The following is a 19,715-nucleotide window of genomic DNA, read 5'->3' on the forward strand; positions in this document are numbered from 1 at the left end:
TGGCAGATTTATACCTCACCGTGCACCTTCAATAATTCAATAACAGTGCCTGTGTCTCCTCCCCAGCTCTCAGTGTCATTATAGAACAGGGCTAAATGCCACCAGGCCGAATCCATTTCTCCGTCAGTGTCTCTCTACTGCAGAGCCACAGCACACACAACATGCCGAGACACACACACACAAACACACACTCTAGTGTGTTCCTCTGCTGCCCCACTTTCAGTTGAGCTCCCACAGCTTAGCAGGCTGTCTCCTGTTGCAGATAATGCTAAAAGCCTGCTATATTTGTAATATTAGTAAACCTGTTCATTTCCAGTTACAACCTGGTAATTTTGACCAAATTCATCTCCTCTGTTTCTCTTCTACACCAGCGATACGCTGTGGTGACCACAATTGCATTCAACCATGATGAGCATCAAAATCAGTCAGTTCCGCTGTTCCCTCACCTCTTTTATGGCCTGTCGATGCCTCCTCCCTGCGGTGCGAGGCTGTTTTAACCCTCCTGACCTGTCTCCTAGCCCTGTTTAGCTGTATTCTAGACATCCGTGACTCCTCTGGTATTACGGAGCTCCTTCAATCTCTGCCATCGATCCAGCTCCCCCTCTGTTGCTATGTGCTTCAACCTCTCTCTGACCCATCCTCTGCTGCCTCATAGTCCTGTCTAGTAATGTGCCCCATGCAATGCCCTCACCGTGGATGCTCTTATGTGTGTGTATGTGCACTCGTGTGTGTTCGCCACTGACCTGAGTGATGAGTGGTGACCCTCTGGCTGGCGCCTGGCGTCCTCCTCACTCCTATTGATTAGATCTGAGGTTTCATACAGTAGCTGCCTCACGTGACTCTGTCATTTACTGTCTCTCCTCTGTCTCCAACCTGTCTTGCGCACACACACATACACACACGCATTCATTCATTCAGTCACTTATGAAGCACGCGTGTAAGTTATGAGCTTGTTCTCATCTGCACTAATGAATGTGAAAGAGGTTGAAGGGCCGGATTCCATATTGCATGTATGAACATACACAGGCATCCAGGAAAATGAGTTTAATTAAGAGACAACAGATGCAGCAAGCTAACTGCTTGTATCATTTAGCTTATAGCTACAGAATGAGTCAGCAGCAGAGTGAAGTGCAAGTGAAGGATCAGAGAGAAAACGAGGATACAGCTGTCGATGTTAATATATATCTTAGGGTTTGATTTGATTTGATGGAGTGCGATTTGCGAGTCTTTCATTTCTCAACGTGCCAGGTCGTTTCCTGCCCTCACAGCCTTTCGTAAACAGCGTCCTCAGAAAAACTAGACCTTTATGTGTGTGTGTGTGCGTGCACATGTGCCTCTTCCACTCAGTCTTTGCCACAGTAATGCTCAGGTTAAGTGTAGTTGCAGGCTATTATACATCATTAGGGTAAGTAAGGCTCAGGCAGCGCGGCAAGAGAAATGGACTCTTTCAGATGCTTCATTCCTCACCGGCCATGGCTGAAATAGGACCTGACGTCACATACACCCATATACACACATGCTCGTATACAGGCACAAACTGCTTAACAGAGAAAGCAGCTAGCCACTTATCCAGTCAGTCAGTCACAAATCACCCTGTCAATCAGGTGGTTTATAGAGGCTAAAGTCTCGTGATCGCCGCTAGTCAGTCAGTCCTGCCTGTCACTCTACTGCCACAGTGGAATTAAAGCATTCTTAATGGACAGATGTGAGTGTTTTATTGTGTTTTCACATTTTATGATACATGTTAACACCAGCCACACTAGATTTAGAGCGTGGTCATTTCTTCTAACCATATAAATTCGAGTCAGGCTGGCACATGGGTTAGATATAGGCCTAGGCATTGATTAATAATGAAATGAACACATTTGTTGGCACTATTTTTTAGTTTAATCCAAACGTTTTTCTTCATGCCAGGAAAAGAAAATGTAGGGAAAATGTTGATTCTAAATAATTTTGAGGAATTATTTTGCTATGAAAATTGCAATTAAATATTGGCTATCAGCATCTCCATCACATAGTACAAGTATCAGCATCATTCTCCAAAAGGATCAAACCCTGACATGAACACATTGTTTTTCAGCAAGATCAAACTAGTTCTATACACTTCATACTTAGTTTTAGACCACAGTCAGGTAGAAGAAGCGAAACGTCTTGTTATCTCTCTTTGAGCTTGTTGTATTTTCTATGCAGAGGGGCACAGTGGTGTCCTCTGCCCAGAGGATGGACCTCCAGCTGGGTTTAAAGACAGAGGCCAGCTGGGTGGCAGAGCCACAGGAACATAGAGGTGATAGATGAAGCTGGGCAGGAAAAAGACTAATTGTTCTCATTACAGAACAAATAAAAATCAATACCACTCAAAGTGAGGGGGAGGTGGTGGTGGTCTTGAAGGGCACTGTAGTTATTGCATAGAGGTGGATTTTGTTGGAATTGGAAGTGGTGGCAAAGGCGCAGTGGAACCGATCACATTTGAATGCTAATTCCGATAAAGGACAGTTAGATTAATAGATGTGGCGGTCCAGCGCTGGTCCTTCCCCCGATAAAGCGGTGGGGGTGTTTGAGATTGAAGTTTTAAATGCAATTAAATGAGAAAACACAAGGCAAAAAAGGGGAGATATTTCCCCAATTTTTTCAAATTAAAGCAGGAAATTTCATTACCAGGGGAGCATATTTTACACAGGCAATTACAAGGTTAATACATCTTCAACATCCCCCCTTAAAGCCCTCATATATTTGTTCTGGGATTTAGTACTTGTATTTTAGTTTAGTTGGCTGTGCGGAGGCTATGCAGAAGGTCTGTGTTGTACACACATACACACACACACACACACACACACAAGCACTCAAATGCAATAGATTCTAATACATTAATTCCCTTGAGGTTTAGTCTTACCTTAACCAAAACCACTACATGTATAATCATAACCAATGCTGTAACTTCTACCTTACCTTCAACTACTAGCCCTGATTTGAACAGTTCACTATGACGACCAGCCAAAATGTCCACAAAACTCAGAAGACCTGTCACAAGTCTGTCCTCTCAAGTATAGCTAAACCAAACTGCATATGCATACACACTATTTCTCCATAGAGAGCTCCTACAGCATATTGGCAGCAGAGTGTGTGTGTGTGTGTGTGTGTGTGTGTGTGTGTGTGTGTGTGTGTGTGTGTGTGTGTGTGTGTTGCTCAAACAGAGCGTGGCTCTGGTCTGGTTTTTCTCTGACACAGATGACAGCATTGTGTTTCTCAATGACATATGTACTGTGTGGTATGTGTGTGTTTATGTGTGAACCTGCAGACTTAAAGAGCAGCTCTCACTCACATGTTGACTTTGACCTTTGATTTACTGTACATAATAAGCAACAACATGGGAACAGTGCTCATATACACTCATGTATACATACAGTAATAATAAGCCGTCTTTCTTCTTGTGTAAAAATCTAACACAAAAAGTAAAGTTGTAAAGTTTACAAAGCCCTTTAAAGAGCTTATAAAAAGACATTATAAAAGAAGCAATCAATTATTAAACAGGCAAACATGAATTAAAATAAGGCAAAGCAAAAAAAAAGTGAATCAAATAATAAATAAGAATGTAATAGTTGTTTCAGAATGCAGTTTTAGGGAAATTGTGTATTAATAAGAGGTTTAAAATACTAAACTGGTTTGCGCTTTAACATGTCGATGCCAATCTGCTCAGAGTTTCCTCTCTGTCAGGTTGTTTCTCTCTGATTTAGCCTGTCTTACAGCCGTAGAGACACCACACTGTATGATAGAAATTCAACAGTGAAGCAAATTGGCAGAGCCACAGAGGGCGGATCGACAGCAAGAAGACAAGCTGGGAAGGAGGCGGAGTGCAGAGGAGGCAGTGTGAAAGATAAAGAGAGAGCGAGATGGAGATGATGATGGAGGGAGAAAGAGGCTGTGGTGGTTTATATAACATCTCCAGGATGGTCTTTGGCATGCATCAGGGGGCTGAGCCATCAATCACTCCATCTGTGTAAAATCACGAGCTGACTCCAATATTGCTAAATATTTATACTGTCACATACACACAGGCGTGCAGATGAAAAGAGCCATTCATTAGGGCCTTCTCAGGCCTGTCAGCCTGGAGATGGAGATTAGAGAAGCAACCTCCCACCGCGCCTGCCTCTCCTCTCACCGAGCTCCTCAGCCCTATATATAGAGCCATCAGGACGATAAATATCTCCAGCATGCCTCTGTTAGGTAAATACCCAGTAAATATGGCAGGGAGGATTGGAGACTAAGCTAAACAGACCTGTGTGTCTGTAAGTGGGTGTTGTATATGAGTGTGAGTCACTCAACGGGGAACAATAGGGACTTGTCATACAATGTTCTGTATGGATATACTGTATGGATGGCCAGGCTTTGATGTAGTTGGCATCAGTGATGTTTTGGTAAATAAAAAAGGTGACTAAACTGTTATTTCAGCTGATAATCACAAGCCAAACGACCATTCATATATAACTGAAATCAGTTCTGTTTTCAGCAAAGCATCACTGTACTGTAAGAATTTGCTCCTGATATAAATCTGTCCTCGTAACTCACCTTGGTACACTTTGATGTGTACTCTGAGGTCTATGTCATAGGGTTGTGTTATGCATAATGTAGAATCCAGTGTTTTTGGAGCTTGACCCAGCTTGATCCCTACAGCTTGACCTCTGCTGTCTCCACTTTATGGAAGTGCAACACTAAATTGCTGGAATACCCCTTTAATGTGTTGTATTGCTATCAATACCTTATTACTATCAACCTGTAGTTGCTCCACAGAGCGCCTTTATTTTAATAGAGGAGCAAAGGAGAAAGAAATCTGGAATATATTTACTAATATGAAGAATAGCTTTGGTGTATGTCTTCTATGTGCATAAATCAAGACTGCAACTAGCAATTATATAATTATGGATTAATCTGATGCTTATTTTCTCAATTGATTAATCGTTTGAAAAAATCGCAATTGCTCAGAGCCCAAGGTAGAGGCGGGGGTACAGTTAAAACAAACTTGTTTGTACGTCATGTGAAGGCGACACTTTTCGAATGACCACAGTCAAAGTGAAGTGAAAAGCGTGCTGTCGTAGAGAGGAGGGACGTGATAACACACTTTCAGATAGTCTCTACTGGAAGACATTCATAATGTTGCACTCGTTGTACTTCATCTTTCATAATCTGCCTATGAGATAGGTGGATTGGTTTGTTGAATTAAACACCTGTGTGTTTGGATTGGTATTCATTTAATATCAATAGAGAGACCACCTCTATCACTAGATTTTGTCACTATGTCAATGCCGTATAAGAGGATGAATGCTATTAGAGCTGAAACAATTAGTCGATTATTGTGTAGTTGATTGATGAAAAATCAATAGACATCAATTTTGTTTGGCAATTATTCATTTAAGTCATTCTTCAAGGTAAAATGCCAAACATTTGGTTATTCAAACTTCTTAATTGTGAGCATTTGCTGCTTTTCTTTGTCTTATGTGATTGTAAATATTACATTTCTTTGAGTTCAGGACTTGCAAACAATATGATGACGTCAACTTGGGCTGTAATGTGTAAAATGTGATTGGCATCTTTCACTGTTTTCTGACATCTTGTAGACCAACAATTGATCAATTAATTGAGAAAGAACTCTGCAGATTAATTGATAAGGAAGATAGTCATCAGTTGCAACCCTAAATTACATCAAGAATTTTTTTAACTTAAACACTAGCTTTCGATATAGAAAACATTCCCTCCATGACTGATGGCTGTAGTGGATTAGTGACTCATGGACTACCTGTCTTGGCCTCTGTACTGACATCTTCCATAGCAATCTACTTCTGTCACATTGCCTACATTCTTCTTTTATTCTCTTTCTCCCCCAACCCGATCCAGTTTACTGCAACTTCATATCTCCACCCAGTTTTTTAAAATTCTGAAGTCATTATGTTGCAATTATTCATTTCATCCGCCTTGACGGACCTCAGATCAGTGCGCGGGCCAGGCCTTGGCAACAAAAAGACATCAGCAACATCATCTTCACACTGTAATTACGAGAATGGGGGGAAATTTCATTTTGATTAGCGAAAAAGCTTTTATTCTCAAACTCACATCCATAATTAATCATTAAATCATGGGAGAGTGAGTGAGAGGGATAGATAGGGGAACACAGTGAAAGGAGGATGGAGGGATGTAGCAATGGAGAGAAAGGGAAAAGGCATGTAATTATCTGCAGAAGTTCGACATCCCCAGTAAATCCACGGAGCCGTCTGACATGGCTAATTAAAGAAGCAATCAAAGGTCCACCTCCAGAGAATTTGAGAGAAAGACGAGAGAGAGGAAGAAGGACACAGGCCAGAGAGATAGAAAGAGGGCCTAATGGGGGAGAATGAGAGAATGGAAAGGAAGGAGGGGGAATATGGGAAGAAGAGTGTTGTGATCTATGTTATTGTTTCATATGTCAACCTTCCCTCTTGGATTCTGGGATGAGGCTCTTACACGCCTTCTATCTCGATTCTGTCTCTCTTTTTTTCTACTTGCATCAGGCCAGCACTGTGATCATTTCAGACCTTCATCTGCAGAGCGCAAATAGCTGCGATTTACAGCGTCAGGGAAACAACCAGCACTCCAACAAAAAGTAGTACATTAGTCATACCTGGTTAGTCATTTTCAAAGTTGAAATGATGCATCTTCTGATGCTTTTCTAGGGCACATAATCAGTGATGTAACCTGCAGTCATCAGGTGTTTCAGGCCTTTCAGCATCAGACGCCCTCTTACTGGCAGCCCTGCTGAGGTTGATCAGGCCTCACTTTGTGCAACTGTAGCAACCTCCCACATGTTTGCTCTTATCTTGGCTTATACATAGCCAACCAGATGAATTCCCAGCAGCCTCTGTATTGTGGTAGGTGACGCTGGTATTACTTGCCCCTGTGATGCAAAGCGCACTTTCCTACAAAGGCACTGCATCCTGTACTAACTGTTCTGGCTAACCAAGCCTTCATACTTAGTCTTCTTAATTTGAAAGCCCCCTCCATCTTGTCCTCCCAGAAAGTGGTTAGCTTGCTAACTAGTTAGTTAGGCATTGGATTTTGTCACAAGTCTAACATTGATAATGGTTGCCTGGCCAGATCTTCAATTAACTGACAGCACTGTTAGCTTATGTATTACTCCCTGCGAACAGTTGTTAACTGGGATTTGCTACGCTCATCGATTCCACTAAGCTTCCAAATCTTTAACTGAATCTTCTCTTCTTTCTAAAAGTAGATTTCTGTCTCATCTCTTGTGAAAAATTTGCAAACCAATCAGTATTGCTGTAGTTTCTTGTAAGTGTCTTGTAAGTTCTTTGTGTTATTAAATTAAAATAGCATGTAAAAAAAATCTAATAATTTTAAATCTAGCCAAAAAAAATGCTTGAGTATTTCTGAAAAAAAAATAGTATTAACTATACTGTAACTAAGTTAATGGCCAGAAGAGACACAAAAGCTATTCAAAGGAGGGAAAGATGGTGAAGGTGTAGTGGAGATTGTCAGTCTCTCTCTCTCTCTCTCTCTCTCTCTCTCTGGGGGCACAGACCTGGGGGACATAAGATAGATAGAGTTAGTGTGGACCACATTATACTCACACTGGGTCATCCTCTGTCAGCAGAAAAAGAGCTGAGAGCAGGACACTGACCTGCATTCCCTCTGACCACTGTTGTACATTGTGTGTGTGTGTACTTTTCACTTCGTGAGCCCTTTCCACCTCAGTCATTGGACGACTATATTTCGTTATCCTGGGCTTTGGTTGTTATGATATTCACTCTGAATGACCATCACTTTCTTACATAGTCTCCTGTTTTGATTTTTTTTTTTTGTGTTCTTATTCAGCATCAAACATAATATTGTTGCACAGATATACTTGTATGGCAATATTTAATAGAAAAAACACCTTTGGATATCTTTCCCCCATTATTTTTATATATATATATGAGAGATTTGTCATGGTCAGTGCATGTAGTTATTTTGTCATGAGTGGAGCACCTTGGTATTGGCATAGCCATGTACCTAAACATTTCTTGATTTCTTCTACTTCAGATAGTGATTTCCTGTTTGTGAGAAGGAATTACACATAGTGTTTTACTTAAAACATAAGTTGTCTTTTTGCTGCTTTGCATTCTTGTCTGTTGAGACCACTGTCAGTAAAATAAATATTGTAATTATCTTAAGCTCCTCTACAACCGATTTCCGCCCTGTCATTGTTGAATATAGGTGAAAAATACCAACACTCACAACACAACACTTTTTTAAGCCCTGGTACAACCTGGTGCAGCAATAAATGTCTCAAAATCCTCATCAGATTTTGGCTTGGCTTGCACTCTTATCTGATCTTAGTCATTTGTGCTCATAAATGATGCCACAATCTGGAAATCACAAACAGCATCCTCTACACACAGTGAAGAGACATGTAGGAATACACGTTAGGGGGATATTCTGTGGCTTACAGCTTTCCTGCCAGACACTCTTAAAGTAGTCTTCATAAATGTGTTATAGACTGAACATTGTGTTTTCATTTACGTGAGCAGATTATGTAAAAGATATTCAGTCTTTGTTTAGCTTCCAACTAAAGTCACTGATGGATTAATATTGGCCTTCAAAGCCACCGTATCGGTGTTACAGTCCAGAAGGCCCTCTGTCAGTCTGTGTCCTCATTCTCTTCTGTTTATTCGTCCTTGGGGTGTGTTCAGTGAGTCTCCATCTCTCTCTCTCTGCCCCGTCCACCCGGTGTCAATCTGGCTGCTGTATAATTGGTTGTTTTTTGGTCGGCCGGCCTGTCCTCCCTGGCGTTGATTCATAGCGTTTGTAAAGGTGACAGTAGCGGCTGTCCCTACCAGACAAAGTAGAGCCATCACTAGCTGGACCTCAGCTGACCTGCTAGTTTGCGCACACACACTCACACAGAGGCACACACACACATAGACACATAGGAAACACATGCAGCTTTGCCTGAGGCCTCACAGGGGAGGAGAGGCAGGTAAGGTCACCATGTACAAAGCTCGACCAAAGAAGATCCTAAAATACACACGCACACACACACACACATAAAGGTGTATAAACACATACACATATGGATGATTGTCTTTTTGTAGTATGCAAAGAAATTCAACAGATGTAATTGTATAAAACAAAATACTGTTTTGCACTCACATGCACATTTATGCACTTCACATACAGTATAGCTCATGGTCTGTATGGCATATGTAAAGAAATGAACATATGCACATAAACCTTTATACTTAGACATACTGTATATTATTATATCCTGAAGTAATATGTAAAGAAATTCTCACACATACAGTATTAATATATTTTTATATTAATTATATATATATATATAAAAGTAACAATAAAAGTTTGTTTATATAGCACATTTGTTAAAATAATTAAAAAGAACAATTAAAAACAATGCTTAAAATCATTACAATAAATACAATGCAGAAAGATCAATCAAAATACTGTTTTATAAAGAAAATAATGAAATACATACATACATTTATATACATTAAAATACACACAGAGATAAATAGAAACACATAGAAACACACACACACTCTCAAATGCCGGCCTTCCCTGGTGACCTGGATACACTTAAAACTGACACTTTATCTACTTAGCAGTGTCACCTTCAAAAGCCTGCACCAGTGACACACACACACACACACACTCATACACCACCTCATCTGTAAAAATCCCCCCACAAATAACAGTCATATGTGTGTCAGGTTTATAGGTCTCCATCAAGCTCTTTTTAAGGCACTGGCTTCATATCTATAATTGAAGGTAATCGGCTGTTAAAAGGATTGTAAAGAATTTTGTGTAGTAAAGAATTGATCACAAGCTCTGGCTTTTTCATGGTCCTGCCATTGACCTTGTAATTGATTTGGTGAGCATGTTTTGTCTCCGCTCTTGTGTATGGTTTGATATAGTATAATAGACTTTGTGTCTATTCAGGCTGATTTCTTTGTCTTTGAGCACATGTTTTTTTTTTGTGTGTGTGTACTTCTATCCTTCTGAAAACCAATTAGGATTTAGTGTCGAGTACATTTAGGTTAAGGTTGGGGTTAAGTTTAGGTTTAGGGATTCAAATCAGTGCAATGTCCTCACAAGTATAGCAAGACTAATGTGTAAGTGCGTGTGTGCGCTGGCCTGATTACATGTGCATGTGCAAGTGAACTAACATTTGCAGCGAGCTGACCTGTGGTACAGCGAGTGTAATTGATTGTGTGTGTGCTGGTGTCTCAGTGTTAAGGTTAATTTCTCTAACTGCTGGTAAGTGCTGTCTGACCGTTCCCCTGGCGGCCTCTCCGAGCTGAAGTAATGGCCCCGGGCCCCCGCCACTGGCCAGCCCATTGATCCGCTGATCAATAATTGCATCTGTACCGTACACTGAGCAGGGATGCTCCGGCACTGACCTGGCGCTAACACACTGACTGTTGTAAGGCATGCAATCACACCACACAAATGGTTAGCAAACTGTGGTCCAGGGAACACCTAAGGGTCCTTAAAGGGGTTCCAGAGGAGTCTCCAGCAAAATTAGGTTTAGTTTAATTTCAGTATAATTTCTTTCATTAGAAATTATCCCATTTGGAGAATAGATTCACTCTCATCACTATTATCTCCCCATACAGTGCAGACAGTTGTGTTATCTTGTGATTTTTTTCTGATCATGAGCCAACACTTTAAAAAAAAGACTGTACGCACCAAGCAGAGAATAAAAGAGAGCAAGCGTGTGGTGATTATAACAATTTAAACCAATAATATTCAGTTCGATTTTTGGGACACTGACTTTTGGACCAGTTGGATTTTTTCTCGACTGCCACAATTCTTAGCAACCAGGTCTGATCTTGAAAATCATTTGTGGTGGCAAATCACTGCACTTGCCAATGGTAATTGCAAAGAAAAGCTATGATTCAACCAATTTTGACATTTGATTTATTGCTAAATGCAGAATGCAACTACAAGATCTTGCTCTTCATTTGTCATTATCCTGTTTCTCTGTGTCCCTTCCACTCATCTCATTCTCTTTTCTTTTTTCCCATCGTCTCGTTGTCTCTGACATCTTCCATGTTGCTGTTTTCCCTACAAATTCTCACATAAACCAGAGAGTCATCTGGATAGTGAAATAAAAAGGCATACACATACCTCTGCAGGATGTTCGAATCTGTTGTGCAGCAAATTTGTATTCATTAAGTTCATATAATAAGTCAAATTCCCCTCACATATAATATGAGTGCTGTACAAGTGTATTATTAGTCACTGATTCAGTTTTACTGTAAGACTTTCCTTAAGACATTTCTGTCATCTGGAAATCAAAATGACATCACCGCCCATCTCTGCATCCTTTTCTTCCTCCTGTTGTTTTATTCCTCTCTGGGAGCCTCCATCTTGTTTCACATCACAGCCAATAAAGCAGCCTGCCTCTCTCTCTCTCTCTCTCTCTCTCTCTCTCTCTCTCATCCTCTCTCCTACTTCCTGTTAAAGGAATCAGTCAGTCAGAACACTCAAAACACATATTAAACAGGCATCAGCCTCTCGCCGGGGCCAAATCACGCTGTTCAAATGTTGTTCTTCCACTGGGAGCGCAGGACAACTGAAGAGATGGGATCTGCAACATTAACTTGATTCACGGCTGCGGCGACTGAGTGACACTCCATAAACCTCAGCGGGCTGCCGCTGGGCCCCGCCGACAGCACCCCATGGCTAATGTGAGACACACTAGCAACGCATAGCCTTACCACCCCCACAGCGCTACACACACACACACACACACACACATATATATATATATATGTGTGTGTGTGTGTGTGTGTGTGTGTCTATACATATTGTATAGACACATATCAGTAAAGCATGACCTTAACATTCAACCCACATATTGACATACAAACAACATGAGTTTAGAGATTCATAGAAATACATACATACATACATTAACACATATTTGGTACAAACTGGCAAAACCGAGCTTTACCAAGCTGAGAAGTACACATACAGTCAAGAGCGTACACACTAATATGCCCTCTCTATCTTAAAACACACACACACACACATATATATATATATATATATATATATATATATATATATATATATATATATAAACAGTTTTTATGGTAATGCAGCAGAAACTGCACAACCACTGAGTTATTGTCCTCTCCAGCCGACCTCTCAGCTCACAGCATTTTGGTGTAGGCAGTTAGCATCGGCCCTGTAGCTCTGTGTAAATAGGTAACCTCTGCTGCTCAAAATGCCAACCTCCTCTGGCTGTCTTCGACAGTGCTGACTCCCTCCACACACTAACGACTGTGCTTGTCACTTGAGATACAAATAGTACAGTCTGAATTGATATTTACTACACAGCCTTGTTGCCTTTGTACTGCAGCGTCACAGTAAATCTTTTGTGTGTTTGCCTTTAAACAAATGCACAGTTATCTTCTACTACATGTATAAGGAGAAAGAGATATGCAGTGGATGTATAGAGACAAATAGAGACTCAACGTGAGAGAAGAGAAAGGCTAAGAGAGTTAGAGACAGGCAGAAAGACAAATACAGCAGGCAGACGTAAAGTCTTTCACTGTTGGTCAGAATCAGGGATTTGTGCACTTCATAAGGAAAATTGCATTGCATAATTGGTCACAAAGTATTTAAGCTATAATGCAAAATGTAGCCATGATATAATTCTAAAGAGTACCAAGGAACCTCCCTCTTAACAAGGCCTCGGTCTGATTTCCCCGTTCTTCTTTACACTAAAAGGAAACGGTTCCAGAATTTTTAGTAACTGCTCTTACCACGTATGAAAACACACTCAGAGAAAAGTTCTCTGAGTGGAAGAGTGAAAACAGCTTTATCCTCACAAAATTACCCTGTCCATCTCTACTTAAAAGACTCTCTCTTGACTCTCAAAATATCAGCTTTTGTTCTGTTACATCTAGATTTGTAAATTCTCTATCATTTGTTAAGTCCATTATGATTCAACAGCAGAAAACACTGGCTAACTCTCCTTTTCTGCATAAATCAAATACGTCTTTGTGAAAAAAGATCTTGAAATGGCTGTCTTTTGTCCAGTGTTCTTTCTTTTTTAGCTGCTCCCTAAAATAAACCTGGCAGGTGTAGACAGGTGTGGGTGTATGTGTGCAGATGTCATTAAAATAACTAACCATCCAGCCTTAGAGCTGCAACAGGTTCTCATCTTCTCACTTTTAGGATAATGCCAGTTTTTTAATGCAATGTTTTGCCACTCTTCTCATCAGATGTTGGCCAAGTTGAACAATTAAACAAAAATCAGTATTTCTTTAAAGCCTTGAACAGACAGGGAAGCATCAGTAGATGCATGTGTTGCTAGAAAAGGCCAGAAAATACTGTATTTTGGTTGTTTATTTATAACTTAAATGCTCTAAAATGGAGTTCTTAGCTGAACCTGGGAGTCCCGTTTAACTCTTTGACGTACAACTTAACACCTTTAACTTTGTTCCTTGACACTAACATCTGCAATTTCTATATGTCCAGGTCTTAACAGTTCTCGCTGATGTTGGACACATTCTTAACACATAAAGTGTTAACTGTTTACTTCACCGATTCATGTATAAACTTGTACCGTCATGAGAGTGTATCTGTGCAGGATTAACAGGCTTGCTGTCACCAGTGGTCACTGTCTACTTGTCCAATAAGAGAGTTGAAGCTATCACATCTTTGTGTCTGTTTACACTGGAGGAGGACGGGGCACAGTCGGGTCAGAGACGGTCTGCAGCACAACTCTGACTTTCTGATCACATTGTCAACCTTGTGAGTGCAGGACATTAAATGTCGGGGGGAGATAGGAATATCAATGATTGATGAGTTTCTGTATGTACTGTGAGATCTGTGTGATCTCTTCGCTACCCTTGGGGGTAAACCTTGTACCTCCAAAATGTCAACTTTCCAGGAACTGAGCTGAAAACAATAAAGGTTTTTTGTTGTTCCTGAAAAGTTGAGGTTTTGAAGAGAGTTTTTGGAATTTCAAAGGGTTTCATGAGCCTAAAGGGTTTCAGAATCTGCAGACTTTCAAGTGCAAAGCTTCAGGTGAAACTAAAACACTGCAAATTAGGGTCAGTGTAGTCTTCCCATGACAATAATATGTGTGTGCTTTCAGTATTTGTACAATAAGTTCATCTATGCTCAGAAGCCGAGGCGTGAACAGAGTCCCCTCTTCAGTGTCTCAAATTCCCATTTTTCTGCATAGATTAGCCTACAAGTGTCTGAGCCAGGCACTGTTTAAACAATGGCATTTCTAACACTGTTCCTATCACCTTGGAAACGCCATGGCAACCTGTGATCTGAGAGGGCACAGTGTGGCTCAATTAGCACCAGCCGTATCTCACCACACTCATCCTCCAGCCTAATATCTCCATATTCTGTCTCCTTTCATGCATTAAGTGACACAAATATGTGAAGTGTTACATCACCTTTTATATCAGCTTAGCTTTCCTTATAGCCTTCTCCCTTTCCTCACAGTGATGGGTGCATAAACATAGTAAGTTCAACAGCTGTAGATACCAAGAACATTAAGTGAGAAGATGAATATGAACGGCTATGTGTGGTACTGTATGTGTAGTAATTGCCATGCCTATTTTTGTTCTTCTGGATATGATCCTGACCATCTTGCCTCTAAATTCTTTTCCTTTAAGATTCTGTGTTTGGACTCCAAAAAATCCCTTTTTAGCTCTTGTTGTCTTTTCTCCTTATACTTTGCTTATACTAAGTTTTAGCAGTCTAGGAATTGAATAAAAGTATCAGCAAAATACCAAAAAGGTGAAATGTACAGTAATGTCAAATGTGTCTTTCTGTTCCCCAGGTATCGTGTCCAAGTCTTTTGAGTGTCGTCTGAAGGGTCAGGGGGCTACGTTTGTAGAAGCAGAATCCGTGGACTCCCCTGTGAGCAAGAAGGGCTCATCTGAGGGATCCTGTCAAGATGAGCCTGTCCAGCAGGTCATCATCATCCAGGGCTACGGCGACGGGGAGGTGGCCATCGACCAGGCCCTGGAGGAGTCGGCTGCTGCCACCTTGCAGACGCTGGCCATGGCCGGCCAGGTGGCAGAGGTGCTCCACATCACCGAAGACGGACAAGTCATAGCCTCGGGCAGGGAAGTGGCATCTGCGGGGGCCCACCTGGCCGGAGGCAGCACCCAGTACGTGGTGCTGGAGTCGGGGGAGGCCAGGGAGGGGCTGCGGGCTGTGGCTAGAGGAGGGGTAGCAGTCACAGCCGCAGGACAAAGTCACATTGTTTCGGAGTCGTCCACAGCTCTGGATGCTCTGCTCAGCGCCGTCAGCGAAATGGGCCATCAGGAGGAAATGCATGGAGAGGCAGCCGTCGTTCATGAGGTCTTGACCCCTGAGATAGCCGAGGCTGTGCAGAGGGATGGGCAGCCGGACGTGAAACAAGAACAGGAGGAGGTGCAGGTCATCCAGGAGACCGGCCAGGAAGAGATGCAGGAGGTGCTGCAGCTTGCCGCATCCCAGATGATGAAGGAAGGTCTAACCCAGGTTATTGTTAATGATGAAGGAACCCATTACATTGTGACAGAGCTGGACAACTGCACCTTACAGGTGGAGGGAGGCGTGTATGGAGAGGCTGGGACAGGTGACGTGGAGGTGCAGCACGCAGAGCAGCAGGCTGGAGAAGAGATGGTGGTCTATCTGGATGGAGCCCCTCATAATATAGTTCTGGAAGGGTAGATGAGAGAGAAACTAACTAAAAGAGGCGCATTTGTTGTTTCATTTCAGTTTTCCTTGTTTAATTCTGTTAAAGCCTGCATTAGGCCAAATGTTTGCCAGTAAATCTCTTCAAGTCTCCCTCTTCCCTTGTCCTCATTCGTTTTACCGTGTTTGATTCATTTCACTTCTGTTTTCTGTTTTTTACTGTCCTCTCTTGGGCTATGCTAAACTCAGGTTAAACATCCTTTATTTAGAAGGACAGTGAAGGAAAGATGTTTGGTGCTAAGTGAGTTAACTTGCAATCCTCATAACCACCAAGGCTACATTAACCACTTGATTAATGCCATGCAACTTAAGGAAATGAATATTTCTAAAAATATTTTTTTTAAATACATCTAATATGTGAGTTAAATGGGAAACTATGTATTCTGCTCTGTAGAGGTAATGGGTTTTTTGTGTGAATGCTTTTTGTTTTCTTTATACCTTTGTTTAAAATTACCTTAAGTTTTGTTTTTGATGTTAGACAGATATTAATAAAAATTCTATTTTCTAATGTTTTTTTCTTTCCATCCTTTGTAGTGATTAGTATATTATCAGTTATGAAACAATAACTTATCCCAGGACAGATCTTACAGATGATTTATATGTAACAAACTAGAGGTGATAATTATACAGTTCAGTTTTTTGACAACCCCTCAGCTGTTTGTAAGCACTGCTTTTGGGAAACCTCTAAAAACCATTAACCAATTTCCTTTCTGACAATAAAGACTGAGGCAAATTTTTAACAACGGTGTCCAGATTTTTTTCCATAGTAGTATGTGCTGTTAATCATCATGTCACACAAGCACACATTTCAGCATCAATACTGCGATTACATGTACAGTACGGCATCATCAAACAAGCAACATGCACATACATGCATCAGCTGATGGCTCCCATTATGCTTACTGATCACTAACACAGTCATTATCATCACCATTATCATTATCGTCATCATGATCACCCTCATCCTAATCGTCATCCTCTCTTCTCTACCCCCATCAGGCCAATTCTGTTCATTGCATACAACACACTCATCCTTTTTTTCCCCCAGCAGTATTCAGCACTGGAGGGAGAATCAATATTCATTTAGGCCCCTACACAGGCCTGGTTTCTGATGGAGTGAGTGGGAGAGCAGTATGACGGCTGCAAACACAATGGCCAACCGCTGAAAGTAGAGAGACAAACCACTCATACACACAGAGGGCATCAAAAGATCATCCCTTTAACACGCACACACATACACCGCACACGCAGAGCGCGAAAGTGGGCTGAGAGAGAAAGTGGCGGAGGAGTGGGCAGGAAAAATGAGAGGATTACAGATGGATGTTGAGAGAGAGGTGAGGCCAGAGAGAAGTGAAAGAGCAGTGAAATCCACAACCACACAGCGAGAAGGGAGCCTGCATTTTCACATTACACCTGTCTGCCTTTCAGCCTGTCTTTGTCTCCTGCTCCATGTTGCATTTATAAACTCACAGTCTTTTCATGCTGTTTCTTTTTCCATTCACCAAAGATAGGCACAGAGGTCACGTTGTCTGTGTGAGCATCCATACGTGCCTATGATGCAACAATGCGACAATAACGTTTAAATGCCTTGCATTTATAGAATTTTCCACCATAGTCCGCTTTGAAATAGCCATATGTTAGTCAGGATTCATATACAGACAGCAGTTTGTGTGTGTACACCTGCATGTGTGCATGGTGGTGGGAGGCTGTTAAATATTTAAGACACTCCATGTAACCTGAATTTGTTTGCATTTCTTGATGAACTGCAAAATGGATGCATTCTTTAAGTGAGTGCTTTCCAACCTTTTTTAGCTTGTGACTCCCTTAAAAGCAAGCATTGTCAAATTGTGATGAATAGTTTATGTTTTTTTAGAGTTATGACTGTCAACCAAAGAGTGAATCCTTTTTAGAGGCCTGAAAAAGGTAAGAAAAAAGAAAAAAATGAGAAACGATTAGAGGAAGATTTGAAAAAATGTAGTATTGTGTAGCATAATTGTTTTTTTTTTCTTTTCTATCCTGATAATAGTCCTGCAACCCCTCAGATTTATTTTATGACGTCTCAGGGGGTATTCGACCCCCAGGTTGGGAACCACTGCTTTAAAAAATCCCAAATTAAAGTACCAGATTCTCTTCATGAAGTGGAGATACTTCCCTGAAATCCAGTTAATATTATTGCTCGTAAGAAATTGATTTATAATCATTTCTAATTTTGATGTGTAAGTTTGGATGTGCCGTATCAAAATGTCTAACTTGACCATGTATAGTGCTGTGATGTGACACTCAAAAAATTCAGAATTTCTAAACTGTATGATCTCTAACTGACCTCTAATGAAAGCAAATAATATGGTCTTCAGTCTAGGTAGGTAAACCATATTACTGTATGCACCCTGTGATGCAAATAACAAAGTGAGGGATCTGAGCTAAGATGGGTTCATGCCCTCCACTAACATCCCCAGTTCACTGTGTGTGTTGGTGTTTTTGTCCTGAATAGGAATGTCTATCTGCGCTCATGCTTGCACATTATTCTACATGTCTGGCTGAGTGATTGTGTACTGTATTGTTCGCATCTCCACCCTCCCCGTGTATGTCCCTAATCAGAGATGGATGGCTCATTATTAACTGCAGCAGGCCACTCGTGTGACATGGAAGAGAGAGAAATTAGCAGCTGTCACCCAGTGATGAGTTCATTTCCTGACAGGCCTCTGCTCCGAAGAGTCCTCCTGCAGACGACCAGACGGCTGATGGAAACCTGCTGCTGAAGCTTAATTGGAGAGCCGGAAAAGGGCAGGGAGGGGGGTCTTGGATTGAGAGATGAGGGTAAAGAAGTTGGAGCAAGGGTTGAAGTAACGCATTCAAGTATTAAGTAACATTTAGAATGTGACAAAAAAAAAATTAATTTAATTTGAACAGAGTTCCAGAGTAGTTTGATCTTTATCAACAGTAGGCTACTTTATTGGTATTATCATGCTCATTCCTGCACAGCTGGGTGCTGTGGAGGAAAGTAACTAAGTACATTTACTCAGGAACTGTTCATAAGTACAATTGTGAGGTACTTCAATGTACTGCTGTAGTTACTAGTTGATGTGATGCAGTGCTATCAATTAAACTACCCAGAAGTATGTAAAATAGTTCAAATTAATTCCACACTGACACTAAAATGCTGCTTATTCTTTAATGCATCAGTAACAATAATCAAATATGCCGTATACAGTAATAATACATTTGGAAAAGGGATATTCTGCATAATGATTACTTTTACTTTTGATGCTTTAAAGCAACTATAATCGATATTTTTATATTAACAGCAGCTTACATGACCCGACTGCAGTGTCCCTCAGCTCTACAGAGGTTTTTAGCATCTGGCGCATTGTTGTGGTTTTCCAGCCTGACTGTTTACTATTTTGGTTCACTCTCACTGTTCTCATAGCATTGTTTTTGAGTGCCGCAGGCAGCTGTTTTCAGCAAAGATGCTCTAAAAATCCACGGTACGCTACCTGCTCAGCACAAAACAGCAAACAGACAAAGTTAGCAACTAGCTGGTGAACAAATTTGAATATTTAGCTGCCCAAGAGTGCCCTAAAAGGAGAGTGAATATATAATATATAATCAGGTGGCCAGAACCACGACTCCAAATGGATGGTAACATTGCTCCACATCTGCAAGATGTGTAAATAGGCAACTTTTTGCAAACAAGTTTGATAACATGTCAGTGTTGTATTTACAGCTCGTTTCCGCTAGCCCCAAATGGCCAAAAAGTCACCAAGTCTGCCATGAATTGTACCTGGTTTATTTTGAAGACAGAGTGACAAAAGTCGAATCTATCGATATACCACACGTATGTGGAAAGTCCACATTATACCACGTATTAGCATCCTGTGGGCGAATCAGCTGGTGGTAAAAGGTTAACACCTCTGTACTTTTGCTTTGACGGCAGGATATTTACTTGTAATGTG

The 19,715-nt window shown here is 41.1% G+C and overlaps 1 protein-coding gene across 1 annotated transcript in view; it reads left to right on the forward strand.

Annotated features, from left to right (window-relative positions):
* znf407 (zinc finger protein 407) overlaps positions 1 to 16,502 on the forward strand; it is a 145,946-nt gene extending 129,444 nt beyond the window's left edge. The window contains exon 10 of the mRNA XM_044207197.1: positions 14,858 to 16,502. Within this exon, the coding sequence (XP_044063132.1) occupies positions 14,858 to 15,738 (881 nt within the window). The 3' untranslated portion in view covers positions 15,739 to 16,502. The remainder of the gene's footprint in view (positions 1 to 14,857) is intronic.
* Positions 16,503 to 19,715: the final 3,213 nt, after the last annotated feature.

This window comes from Siniperca chuatsi, linkage group LG9, assembly GCF_020085105.1.
Source record: "Siniperca chuatsi isolate FFG_IHB_CAS linkage group LG9, ASM2008510v1, whole genome shotgun sequence".
Lineage (NCBI taxonomy): Eukaryota > Metazoa > Chordata > Actinopteri > Centrarchiformes > Sinipercidae > Siniperca > Siniperca chuatsi.